The 13,521-nt window shown below is 45.9% G+C and overlaps 1 protein-coding gene across 1 annotated transcript in view; it reads left to right on the top strand.

Moving 5' to 3' along the window:
• FAM186A (family with sequence similarity 186 member A) overlaps positions 1-13,521 on the top strand; it is a 110,318-nt gene that overhangs the window by 44,158 nt on the left and 52,639 nt on the right. Inside the window, exons 4-9 of the mRNA XM_061123902.1 lie at positions 4,354-6,810; positions 7,597-8,267; positions 8,805-9,350; positions 9,459-10,073; positions 10,422-10,424; positions 10,569-12,208. Of these exons, the coding sequence (XP_060979885.1) occupies positions 4,354-6,810; positions 7,597-8,267; positions 8,805-9,350; positions 9,459-10,073; positions 10,422-10,424; positions 10,569-12,208 (5,932 nt within the window). The remainder of the gene's footprint in view (positions 1-4,353; positions 6,811-7,596; positions 8,268-8,804; positions 9,351-9,458; positions 10,074-10,421; positions 10,425-10,568; positions 12,209-13,521) is intronic.

Consider the following 13,521-nt stretch of genomic DNA (forward strand, 5'->3'; position numbering starts at 1 on the left):
CTTTTAGCTGATGTGTTTAATTAATTCACATTTAATGTAATTATTGATATGGCTTGATATATACCTGCTATTTTTCTCGTGTATCTTTTTTTTTCCTTCTATTCTTTTCTTGCCTCTGTGTTAAATAGGTATTTTCTAGTGTACCTTTTAATTCCACTTTTTCTTACATTTTCTTAGTGGTAATTATAGGAATTGCAGTATACATCTTAAATTACCACAATCTTTTCCAGATTGGTACTAACTTAATTCCAGCAAAATATAGAATCTTTGCTCCAATAATTCCACCCTCTTCGTCTCCTTTGTGCTTTGCCATGTATCAGTTCAGTTCAGTTCAGTCACTCAGTCGTGTCCGACTCTTTGTGACCCCATGAACCACAGCACGCCAGGCCTCCCTGTCCATCACCAACTCCCGGAGTCTACCCAAACCCATGTCCATCAAGTTGATGATGCCATCCAGCCATCTGATCCTCTGTCGTCCCCTTCTCCTCCTGCCCCCAATCATTCCCAGCATCAGGGTCTTTTCCAATGAGTCAACTCTTCACATGAGGTGGCCAAAGTGTTGGAGTTTCAGCTTCAGCATCAGTCCTTCCAATGAACACCCAGGACTGATCTCCTTTAGGATGGACTGGTTGGATCTCCTTGCAGTCCAAGGGACTCTCAAGAGTCTTCTCCAACACCACAGTTCAAAAGCATCAGTTCTTCAGCGCTCAGCTTTGTTTATAGTCCAACTCTCACATCCATACATGACTACTGGAAAAACCATAGCCTTGACTAGCTGGACCTTTGTGAACAAAGTAATGTCTCTTCTTTTAAATATGCTATCCAGCTTGGTCATAACTTTCCTTCCAAGGAGTAAGCGTCTTGTAATTTCATGGCTGCAATCACCATCTGCAATGATTTTGGAGTCCCCAAAAATAAAGTCTGACACTGTTTCCACTGCTTCTCCACCTATTTCCCATGAAGTGATGGGACCAGATGCCATGATCTTAGTTTTCTGAATGTTGAGCTTTAAGCCAACTTTTTCTCTCTCCTCTTTCACTTTCATCAAGAGGCTTTTTAGTTCCTCTTCACTTTTGCCATAAGGGTGGTGTCATTCGCGTATCTGAGGTTATTGATATTTCTCCTGGCAATCTTGATTCCAGCTTGTGCTTCTTCCAGTCCAGCGTTTCTCATGATGTACTCTGCATATAAGTTAAATAAGCAGGGTGACAATGTATACTACATATTTAAGCCCAACAGTAAAAATATAGCTTTATAATTACTGTTTTATATGATTGTCTTTTAATTAACTAAGAGAGGAAAAAGAAAAAAAAATTTCGCTGTATTTTTATTTACCTACATATACTAGTGCTCTTTATTTCTTTGTGTGAAAATGCAAAATGTCAAAATGAAAAAAGAATGAAAAAAAAAGTGACAGATTTTGTTTTCTTGGGCTCCAAAATCACAGCAGATGGTGACTGCACACCACAAAATTAAAAGACGTTTTCTCCTTGGAAACAAAGCTATGACAAACCTAGACAGCATATTAAAAAGCAGAGACATCACTTTGCTGACAAAGGTCTGCCTAGTCAAAGCTATGGTTTTTTCAGTAGTCACGTACAGATGTGAGAGCTGGATCATAAAGAAGGTTGAGCGCCGAGGAATTGATGCTTTCGAATTATGGTGCTGGAGAAGACTGTTTAGAGTCCCTTGGACTGCAAATCAAACCAGCAAATCCTAAAGGAAATCAGTCCTGAATATTTGTTGGAAGTTCTGATTTTGAAGCTGAAGCCTCAATACTTTGGCCACCTGATATGAAGAGCCAATTCACTGGAAAAGACCCTGACACTGGGAAAGATTGAGGGCAGGTGGAGAAGGGGGTGACAGAGGATGAGGTGGTTGGTGGCATCATCGACCCTATGAACATGAGTCTGAGCAAATTCCAGGAGATAGTGAAGGACAGGGAAGCCTGGTGTGCTGTGGTTCGTGGGTTGGCAGAGTCAGACAGACTTAGCGACTGAACAACAGCATGAGAGTTGTACATGCATGTACTTTGGAAAGAGTGTTATTCCAGGGAATGATGTACTACCTTCTAGTAATATAGCATCAAGTTTCGTAGCTATTTTTGAAGAAGAATTTTGCTGGCTACGAAATTCTTGGAAAGAAATGGCAACCCACTCCAGTAATCTTGCCTGGAGAATTCCGTAGACAGAAGAGCCTGGGCTACAGTCCAAGGGGTCGCAAAGAGTCAGACACTACTGAGCGACTAACACACACACATTATTCTTTCAGCACTTTGAATATATCATTCCCTGACTTCTGCCTCCATTGTTTCCAGTAAGAAGTAACCTACTAAATTTTCTGTGGTTCCTCTGCTCTAACTGAGTCTCCTTTGATTGTTGAGTCATTTTTCTCTTTTTGCTTTAAAGATTCTTATTTTGTCTGGCTTTCAACAGTTTGACTATGATGTTCCAGGTATGGCTTTTTTTGTGTTTATCCCACTTAGAATTTGCTGAGCTTTTGAATGTGTAGATTAATGTTTTTCCACAAATTTGGGATCATTTGTCCATTATTTCTTCAAATATATTTTTAAAGTATTTTTATTTATTTATATATTTTTAAAATTTGACTGTGGTGGGTCTTAGTTGTAGCACATGGGATCTTCAATCTTCACTGGGGCATGGGGAATCTTTAGTTGTAGCATGTAAACTCTTAGTTGCAGAATGTGGGATCTTGTTCCCTGACAAGGGATCAAACCCAGGTCCCTTGCACTGGGAGAATGGAGTCTTAGCCACTGGACCACAGAGAAGTCCTTTCTTTAGATATTTTAAATGTCCCTCTCTCTTCTTCTGGGACCTCTATTGCTTGTACACTGGTATGCTTGATGGTATCCCACAAATCTCTGAGCCTTTGTTCGTTTTTCTTTATTGCTTTTTCCTCCCTGTTCGTCAGATTAGACAGTCTCTAGTAATCTAGCATTAGGATTGCTGGTTATTTTCTTCTATCAGCTCACGTATGCTGTTGAGCCCTTTTGGTGAATTTTTCATTTCCGGTATTGTACAATTCAACTCCAGTTTTTCCACTTGGTTTTCTTTTTTTAAAGTTTTTTTTTTTTTTTTTTTAATGTGGACAATTTTTAAAGTCTTTATAGAATCTGATGCAGTATTGCTTCTATTGTTTTACATTCTAGTTTTTTGACCTCAAGGCTTGTGGGATCTTAGTTCCCTGATCAGGGATCAAAGCCACCAGAGGAGTCTTAACCACTGGACTGCCAGGGAAACTCCGGTTTTTATTTTTAAGCCTGAATTTTAAGGGTTACTTTTGGTTCAGCATAGCTTAGTGGTCAGTCAATGATCAGTCAATCATCAGTTAATCCAGATTAATCTAGTAATGCTTATACTCTTTGCTAATGAATCTGTTTATGGGTTAAAGTAGTATTGTTATAATATTGCATTGCTCCAGATCAAATCAACCCCCTCAGGCAGCAGAGTTGTCAGTCTTCACAGCCTGTTTCACTCTGGTAGAACTACCCATAGGGCTAGGGAGTTGGAGATGGAAGCAGCTACAAGCTAAAACATCACAGCAAATTTTTCTTGAACTAATTCTTCTCAATTTGTTGTATGCCTCTGGTCAGTTTCCAAAGTCCTAAAATGGTTGTTTTTGGCAAATTTGCTCAGCTTTTTTCTTACTCTTTTGGGAAAAATTTGCTGAGTTTCTCATTCAGCCATTTTGAAAATCCCCTCAAATGTTTGCCTTCTATTTTTTGTGATCCTTCTGAAAGAACTAAGGTTAGCTTTGACTCAGAAAAGGGAAAAAAGAAAGACAAGAACCCATTAAAGAAAATGGAAAGCATCAAGCATTATCAAAACCAAAGGAAAATTTTGGTATTCATCCTAATCTAATCTCAAAATTGTAACCCAAAGTAAGTTGAGGTCACAGCTGAGTTCTTCTCCTAAACTCTGGAAGAAGAACTTCTAGATAATTGTGGAGAAAGTGTCATTCTTTTGAAAATAATGCTGTTTATTTTGGGGCCAAACTTCCCTAATGAAACTTCACCCTATATCTATCTGTTAATTTAGGCTAAATTCCTTAGTCTGCTTCCCTTGTAGCTCAGTCGGCAAGGAATCTGCCTGCAGTGCAGGAGACCTTGGTTCAATCCCTGGGTTGGGAAGATCCCCTGGAGAAGGAAATGGCAACCCACTCCAGTATCCTTGCCTGGAAAATCTCATGGACAGAGGAGCCTGGTGGGCTGCAGTCCATGGGGTCGCAAAGAGTCGGGCACGACTGAGCGACTAACACTTAGACTTAGACTAGAGCACAGCACGAAAGGAGAAATGCAACCTCATTGATGTTTTATGTTTTTTTTTCTTCTAGCATCTAGAGGTTCTCTATGGAAATCATGGAAAGAAAGAGTTATAAAGCGACCTGCAACAGCTCATGCTTTAAGACCAGATCAGATGATTAGTGATCAATTTGCCACCGAAAAAAAGGTGTCAGAAATCCAAGATATGCTTCAGGAACTCATAGGTACTTCAATGTTCAATAAACTGGAAAACAATGCTATTAAATATATATCATCAACAACAGTAAACCTTTCTAAAGCTTTGAGTACGCTAAATGATGAAGTGAAAGCTATTAACCTCCATACTTCTGATATATATGCAAATGAGACAGTTGAAAGAGAACAAGAGATTTCCCTGAAGATAATACAAGATCTCAGTGAAAGAAATGAAATGCTTCAGCAAAAACTTCAAGAAGCAGAAGAAAAATATGAACACCTTATTCGATCCAAAGTTTTAGAGCACCAAGCATTGCCCACATCAACACTGAAAGTGTTACCTGAGCCTTCTCCACAATCAGCCATTAGCCAAGCTGACACAGAAGACAATTTAGACAGTATTTTGGCCAAAGAATTTGAAAACATAGTAGATGAGGCCCCCCAAAAAGGGACCAAAGCCTTGGGGATCAAGAGGGACCCATCTCATTTATATGCAGCCCAAGGTGAAACTACTGAAGATTTAACTGGTGAGCAGAAAAAGTCTTCTGGAGAGATCACTGAAGATAAGATATCAGTGAAGAAAGGTGGTGCCTTTCAGAAAAATGGGGCTGACGAGTTTCAGTCACAGAAAAAAAAGCATACAAAAGGCCTGTCTGTTCAGGAGACCTCTGAATCAAATGTGAATGATGATAAAGGTAAACAGAAAGTCACAGGGACCAAACCTGATCACCACTTAGAATTACAAGCACTGGATAAGAAGAGAAAAGAAACAAAATCCTTTCCTGAAGGCAAATCAAAGTCACTCACTGAATCAAAAAATCAACATTTTCCTTCTGATTTCCCTTCTGACAAGAGCCAAGGTGGTAAAAGTGGAACAAGTGGTATACTGGAACAACTCAGGGAGGCTAAATCTGAATATTCACAGAGTAAAAGTCAAATTTCTTCAGAGAATAAAGAGGAGCTCACCACTGAGTCAATGAACAAAGATGGCAGAAATGAGATGAGCAGCCCACCAGAGCCATCCAGTTTGAGCCAACTTGATTATTCCTCTGAAAAAATAAAAGGAAAGAAACACCATATCTCTCCAGGAAGCACTACAAGAAAAGAAGAAAAATCTGAAGAGAAAGATATGTCAGTCTTCACAAAGAAATTCAAGTCTCTTACACTTGCTAAATCAGGTATTCCAGATGGCGAAAGTGAACAGAGTAACCTAGAAGAAGTTCAGAAAGCCATAGTGTCATTCCTTAAAGAGAAAACTGATAACATAGGAAAGCCCTTAGATAAAAAGACTGAGTCAAAAAAAGAGTTATTATTAAGAAGATCAGAAGTTGAGAAATTAGGAATCATAAAGGCAAAAATGGAGGAATATTTCCAAAAAGTGGCTGAAACTGTGACAAAAATCTTAAGAAAATACAAAGATACAAAAAATGAAGGACGAATTAGAGAGAAACCTTTGAAACAAAAAGAGGCAGTCTCATTTATGCCAGAACGGCATTCTCAGGAAACAACTAGAGCAAAGTCAGAAATTAGCACCTTAATTTCACAGGAGAGGCTTGACCCACTAACTGACAATTTAATACAAATGATCTTGACCGAACTAGAAAGTGAAAGGAATGTTCCAGAAGCCTCAACAGTAGGGACAGACTATAAACAGAAGGAAAAACAAGAGCTAGAAGAAAGGAGGTTTGAGATGATAAATAAGAATTTGGAGAAGGAAGGGGCATGGCTCCCAATGAAGGAGGGAAAGCAAGGGCAACAGAAGCAGAAACAGTGGCAGGAAGAAGAGGTATGGAAAGAACAGCAAAAACACAATATACAAAAGCAGATCGAGTCAGATGAGAAGCAAAAGCAAAGGGAAGAGGAGAAAGAAGGGTATCAGAAGTCAAAGCAGCAGCAGTTGGAAGCATGGGAACAAAAAATGAAACAAAAAGGTGTGCCTTTGGAGAAGGAGAAAGGACAGCAGATGATGCAGGTTCAGAAGGAAGTGAGACATCTGGAGCAAGAAAGCAGTTTGGAGAGAGAGGAGGAGAAGCAGAAGGCAAGGAGAAAGGTAGGGGACTATGAAAGTCAGAAGGAAAAAACAGCAAAGAAGATGAAGACATCTGAACAGCTAGAACAGGTGCTCAGTCACACTTCGGTCCCATTGTTTCACAGGTGGGAGAGCACACAGAAAGACATACCGCAGGTACACCAACGAAAAGATTTCACTGGGAATCTTAAGAAATTAGGGGATCTGGCTGAAGGAAAGCATCCCACTCCAATCACTACTCCCATCTCCACACAATCTTCCTCACGTGGATCCTCTTCTGTTTCTGGAGCATCTCTTGCAAAGTCCATCACTCTTACCTCTAGGCTTGCCCAAGCAATGGAAATTGACCTCACTTCTGAAGAGGCCAAGGCACTGGAAATCACGGACACCTTTAATCAGGTTCAGGCGCTGAGGGAAACTACTCCTAAGATGTCTCAGGATTTGGGGATGGCTCTTAGCACAGAGCAGGCCCAGGCTCTGGGGATTCCTGTTACCCCACAGCAAGTTCAAGCTCAGGGCATCACACTTACCCATCAGCAGGTCAAGGCCTTGGGAGTCACTCTCACCCCTGAACAAGCTCAGGCACCAGCATTCACCCTCACCCCTCAGCAGGCCCAGGCACTGGGGATCATTCTCACCCCTGAACAAGCTCAGGCACCAGGGATCACTCTCACCCCTCAGCAGGTCCTGGCACTGGGGATTCCTGTCACCCCTCAGCAGATCCAGGAAGTGGGAGTTTCTCTCACCCCTCAGCAGGCACAGGCACTGGAAACCATTCTCACCCCTGAACAAGCTCAGGCACCAGAGATCACTCTCACCCCTCAGCAGGTTCAGGAACTGGGGATTCCTGTCACCCTTCAGCAAGCTCAAGCTCAGGGCATCACTCTTACCCCTCAGCAGGCCCAGGCACTGGGGATCATACTCACCCCTGAACAAGCTCAGGCACCAGGGATCACTCTTACCCCTCAGCAGGCCCAGGCACTGGGGATTTCAGTTACCCCGCAGCATATCCCAGACGTAGGGGCTTCTCTCACCCCTCAACAGGCTCAGGCTTTGGGGATTCCTATCACTCAGCAGGCTGAAGCTCAGGGCATCACTCTCACCCCTCAGCAAGCCCAGGCACTTGGGATCACTCTCACCCCTGAACAAGCTCAGGCACCAGGGATCACTCTCACCCCTCAGCAGGCCCAGGCACTTGGGATCACTCTCACCCCTCAGCAGGCCCAGGCACTTGGGATCACTCTCACCCCTGAACAAACTCAGGCACCAGCGATCACTCTCACCCCTCAGCAGGCCCAGGCACTTGGGATCACTCTCACCCCTGAACAAGCTCAGGCACCAGGGATCACTCTCACCCCTCAGCAGGCCCAGGCACTTGGGATCACTCTCACCCCTCAGCAGGCCCAGGCACTTGGGATCACTCTCACCCCTCAACAAGCTCAGGCACCAGGGATCACTCTCACCCCTCAGCAGGCCCAGGCATCAGCGATCACTCTCACCCCTCAGCAGGCCCAGGCACTTGGGATCACTCTCACCCCTGAACAAACTCAGGCACCAGCGATCACTCTCACCCCTCAGCAGGCCCAGGCACTTGGGATCACTCTCACCCCTCAGCAGGCCCAGGCACTTGGGACCACTCTCACCCCTCAACAAGCTCAGGCACCAGGGATCACTCTCACCCCTCAGCAGGCCCAGGCACTTGGGATCACTCTCACCCCTCAGCAGGCCCAGGCACTTGGGATCACTCTCACCCCTCAACAAGCTCAGGCACCAGGGATCACTCTCACCCCTGAACAAGCTCAGGCACCAGGGATCACTCTCACCCCTGGACAAGCTCAGGCACCAGGGATCACTCTCACCCCTCAGCAGGCCCAGGCACTTGGGATCACTCTCACCCCTGAACAAGCTCAGGCACCAGGGATAACTCTTACCCCTCAGCAGGCCCAGGCACTGGGGATTTCAGTTACCCCGCAGCATATCCCAGACGTGGGGGCTTCTCTCACCCCTCAACAGGCTCAGGCTTTGGGGATTCCTATCACTCAGCAGGCTGAAGCTCAGGGCATCACTCTCACCCCTCAGCAAGCCCAGGCACTTGGGATCACTCTCACCCCTGAACAAGCTCAGGCACCAGGGATCACTCTCACCCCTCAGCAGGCCCAGGCACTTGGGATCACTCTCACCCCTGAACAAACTCAGGCACCAGCGATCACTCTCACCCCTCAGCAGGCCCAGGCACTTGGGATCACTCTCACCCCTGAACAAACTCAGGCACCAGCGATCACTCTCACCCCTCAGCAGGCCCAGGCACTTGGGATCACTCTCACCCCTCAACAAGCTCAGGCACCAGGGATCACTCTCACCCCTCAGCAGGCCCAGGCACTTGGGATCACTCTCACCCCTGAACAAACTCAGGCACCAGCGATCACTCTCACCCCTCAGCAGGCCCAGGCACTTGGGATCACTCTCACGCCTGAACAAGCTCAGGCACCAGGGATCACTCTCACCCCTCAGCAGGCCCAGGCACTTGGGATCACTCTCACCCCTGAACAAGCTCAGGCACCAGGGATCACTCTCACCCCTCAGCAGGCCCAGGCACTTGGGATCACTCTCACCCCTGGACAAGCTCAGGCACCAGGGATCACTCTCATCCCTCAGCAGGCCCAGGCACTTGGGATCACTCTCACCCCTGAACAAGCTCAGGCACCAGGGATCACTCTCACCCCTCAGCAGGCCCAGGCACTTGGGATCACTCTCACCCCTGAACAAGCTCAGGCACCAGGGATCACTCTCACCCCTCAGCAGGCCCAGGCACTTGGGATCACTCTCACCCCTGAACAAACTCAGGCACCAGCGATCACTCTCACCCCTCAGCAGGCCCAGGCACTTGGGATCACTCTCACCCCTGAACAAACTCAGGCACCAGCGATCACTCTCACCCCTCAGCAGGCCCAGGCACTTGGGATCACTCTCACCCCTGAACAAGCTCAGGCACCAGGGATCACTCTCACCCCTCAGCAGGCCCAGGCACTTGGGATCACTCTCACCCCTGAACAAGCTCAGGCACCAGGGATCACTCTCACCCCTCAGCAGGCCCAGGCACTTGGGATCACTCTCACCCCTCAGCAGGCCCAGGCACTTGGGATCACTCTCACCCCTGAACAAGCTCAGGCACCAGGGATCACTCTCACCCCTCAGCAGGCCCAGGCACTTGGGATCACTCTCACCCCTCAGCAGGCCCAGGCACTTGGGATCACTCTCACCCCTCAACAAGCTCAGGCACCAGGGATCACTCTCACCCCTCAGCAGGCCCAGGCATTTGGGATCACTCTCACCCCTCAACAAGCTCAGGCACCAGGGATCACTCTCACCCCTCAGCAGGCCCAGGCACTTGGGATCACTCTCACACCTGAACAAGCTCAGGCACCAGGGATCACTCTCACCCCTCAGCAGGCCCAGGCACTTGGGATCACTCTCACCCCTGAACAAGCTCAGGCATCAGGGATCACTCTCACAGTTCAGCAGGCCTGGGCACTGGGGATTCCTGTCACCCTGCAGCATATCCAGGAAGTGGGGATTTCTTTCACTCCTCAACAGGCTCAGGCACTGGGGATTCCTATCACCCCTCAGCAGGCTGAAGCTCAGACTCTAACTCTCACCCCTCAGCAGACCCAGGATTTGGGAATCCCTGCCACCCCTCAGCAGCCCCAGGCTCAGGGCATCATCTTCACCCCTCATCAAGCCCAGGCATTGGGGATCCATGTGACCCCTGAACAGGCCCATGCCCTGGGTATCCATGTCACCTCTGAGCAGGCCCGTGCACTAGGGATCACTCTCACTCCTGATCAGGCCCAGGCACCTTGGGTGTCTCTTACTTCTCAGCAGGCCCAGGCACTGAGGATCCACATCACCCCTGAGCAGGTACAGGCTCAGGGCATCACTCTTACCCCTCAGCAGTTCCAGGCACTGAGAATCCCTGTCACCATTCCACAGGCTCGGGATTTGGGGGCCCCTTTCACTTTAGGACAGGCTCAAGCATTGGGGGTTTCTCTCTCTCGTGAACAGCTTGCAGAATTAGGGGTTCCTCTCACCTCAGATAAAGTGTATACCTTAGGATATCCCCACATCCCAGAACAAATCCAACCTTTGGACGCTCCTTTCACCCCAGGGGAGGCCTGGTCCGTGGGTATTACTGTTAGATCTGTGCAGGACCCAACATCAACAACTCCTCTCATGAAGGAGCACCCCTTACCACCCTGGGCTGGTCCTCCTTCAGAGCATACACTGAAAGCTGGGATCTCTTCCATTACTGATAAATCTGTCACAAAACATGCTCCTCACACTCCTAAGGTGTCCTCAGTATCATCTGTTGCTATTGCTGAGAAGTCCCTTGTATTTGAGGTGCCTTCTACTCCTATGCATCTATCAAGGTTTCCTCTTAAACAAGCCCCCTCTGAGAAATTCTTGGGCATGAGGATTCCTTCAGACCCTGAGAAGCTCCTGGCACCACAGACTTCACCTTCCTCCAGACAGACCCTAGTGTCTAAGGATCTATCAACCTCTGTTCCGTTCCCAACACCAGTTCCCAGTCCAATATTTGAGCTTTCTCCCACTTCACAGCAGCCCCTTGAACCAAAGGCCCTTCTTAGTTCTGGGCGATTCTTCATATCTAGGGACTCTATGACTCCCCAGTCACCTTTGACATTGAAGCCCCTTCCTGACCCCAGACAGCCCCTTATATCTGGAGTCCCAGTCACCTCTGCACAGATTCCCAAAATCTGGGCTCCTCTCCCTTCTGGGAAGTGCTTGTTTCCTGGGACCTCTTCCATCCCTCAAGAGTTCTTGAAATCTGGACCCTTAACACTCTCTGAGCAGTTTCAGGCATCCCAGACCTTTGCCACTCGTAAGCAATCTCCCCAGTTACAAGCCCCTTCTACCCTTAGGCAGCATCTGCCACAAAGGACCCTTCCTGGGCAAGCTTCCCCAGTATGGGTCTCTCCCACCCCTGGGCATCCCCTAACACTGTTGACTCCCTCAATCCCTGAAAAGCCACAGAAAGATTTGTCCTCTGCTGTTTCTAAGAAAAGGAAGGAAAGATTGTCAATTATTTCTTCTCTGAAATTGAAATCAGTATTGGTCCATCCCAGTGCTCCAAGTTTCAAGGTAATTCAAGCCCCTGACACTTCTGAAGAAATCCAGGTACCCGAAGATCCTTTTACCGTGGAACGATTTAGAATGTTTAAGTCCCATCTCACCGATTACAAGACACCAGTATCACAAGCCCCTTATGTTCATGAGAGGATCCTTCCTACTCTCATTAAGCCTGTAACGCCACTACCTTCTCTTATTACGACTCAACTACTCAAAACACGGCAGAGCTCACCTTCTGAATGGGACCAGAAATCCCCACTTCCCCCTATCAATATGCCCTGGGTGCTGACTTCAGTTTCAGATACCAAGCAACCCAAGATGATGGTGCCCACTTCCCATCCCCAAGAGCTCAAAGAACAGAACTATTTTGTTGATGTGGAGGCTCAGCGGAAGAACCTGATACTCTTAAATCAGGCCACAAAAGCTGCTATACTCCCTTCACAGCTACACACAGAAGCTAGGAATCTCATAATTGAGACACTTCATACAGACAAAGTTCGGCTGGGATACTTATTCCGCAAGTACAATGCCTACAGACTGATCCAGCGGGCAAGGTAGATGTAAATATTATGTCTAGTTGTCTGGTTTAGTCCTGATTTCAAATATCCTCCCTCATTACCCTATCAGTATATATGTATTTGTCAGGTTGTTAAGTCAAGTCAGTCGTGTCTGACTCTGTGCGACCGCATAGACGTCAGGCCACCAGGCTCCCCCTTCCCTGGGATTCTCCAGGCAAGAACACTGGAGTGGGTTGCCATTTCCTTCTCCAATACAGCAAAGTGAAAAGTGAAAGTGAAGTCGCTCAGGCGTGTCCAACTCTTAGCGACCCCATGGACTGCAGCCTACCAGGCTCCTCTGTCCATGGGATTTTCCAGGCAAGAGTACTGGAGTGGGGTGCCATTGCCTTCTCCGATTTGTCAGGTTAGCTGTTCTAAAAGATTCTCTTATAGAAGGTTTGTAAGATGGAAGCATATTTAAGATAGCAAAAGGAGGTATATTTTTTGGAAATAAGAAATGTCATGTAACATCCATTTCACTCATATATATCTCTAGCAGAGATTCTAAAATATATTTTGAGGATCATGGTTGATCTCCAAAGTACCAACTTCAAAAGTTTAGAAATGCTTGCAGCTATTCTGAATTACTTTCATCTTGCATTCACTAGAAGACCTATGATTCTTTCTTTTAATTTACCTTTTACTGAAGTAAAGTTGGACAGAAGATCTATTAAAGTGAGAGATGGCAGGCAGGTTTATGTACTTCATGTTGCCATGGGAGCCTTGATGCTGGAGTGACCTACAGGAAACAGGTTCTAGTCTTGATTTTTAAAATTGAAATTAGCCTGCCATTCTTGGCCTTTGTGTTTGAGGTTGCCAACTTATTATTTTGGGGATTTAAGAAACATTTTTTTAATGTAGAAATTCTTTCCCCTTTTTAAAATGGTTAATTTATAATACTGTGTTACCTTATTTGGAGAACTTTTCTAACCTAAAATTACAATATGTCAAACTGAGATCTATGATAGAAAAAGCTATCATTAATTATAGGAACAATCTGTGTCATTTATTCAACAAATATTTATTGAATATGTACTATTTGGCAAGCATTGTTCTAGATGCTATGGATACAGCAGTGAATAAAACAAAGTACCCTGTTCTCATGATATTTACATTTTTGAGGACTGAATTCATTTGAAAACTAAGCACTGGAATAACAAGGTGTAAAAGAAAGACATTCAGTGTATCGACAGAAATTTTCATTTCAAAGCTGAAGTTACCTTAGAATTGTTGAAATATTTTCTGCTCTATAGTGTGTTTTTCTCTTCCCAGAATGAATGTTCCTAGTCTTTTAAATCTGTTTTTACATG

Source organism: Dama dama, chromosome 3, assembly GCF_033118175.1.
Source record: "Dama dama isolate Ldn47 chromosome 3, ASM3311817v1, whole genome shotgun sequence".
NCBI lineage: Eukaryota > Metazoa > Chordata > Mammalia > Artiodactyla > Cervidae > Dama > Dama dama.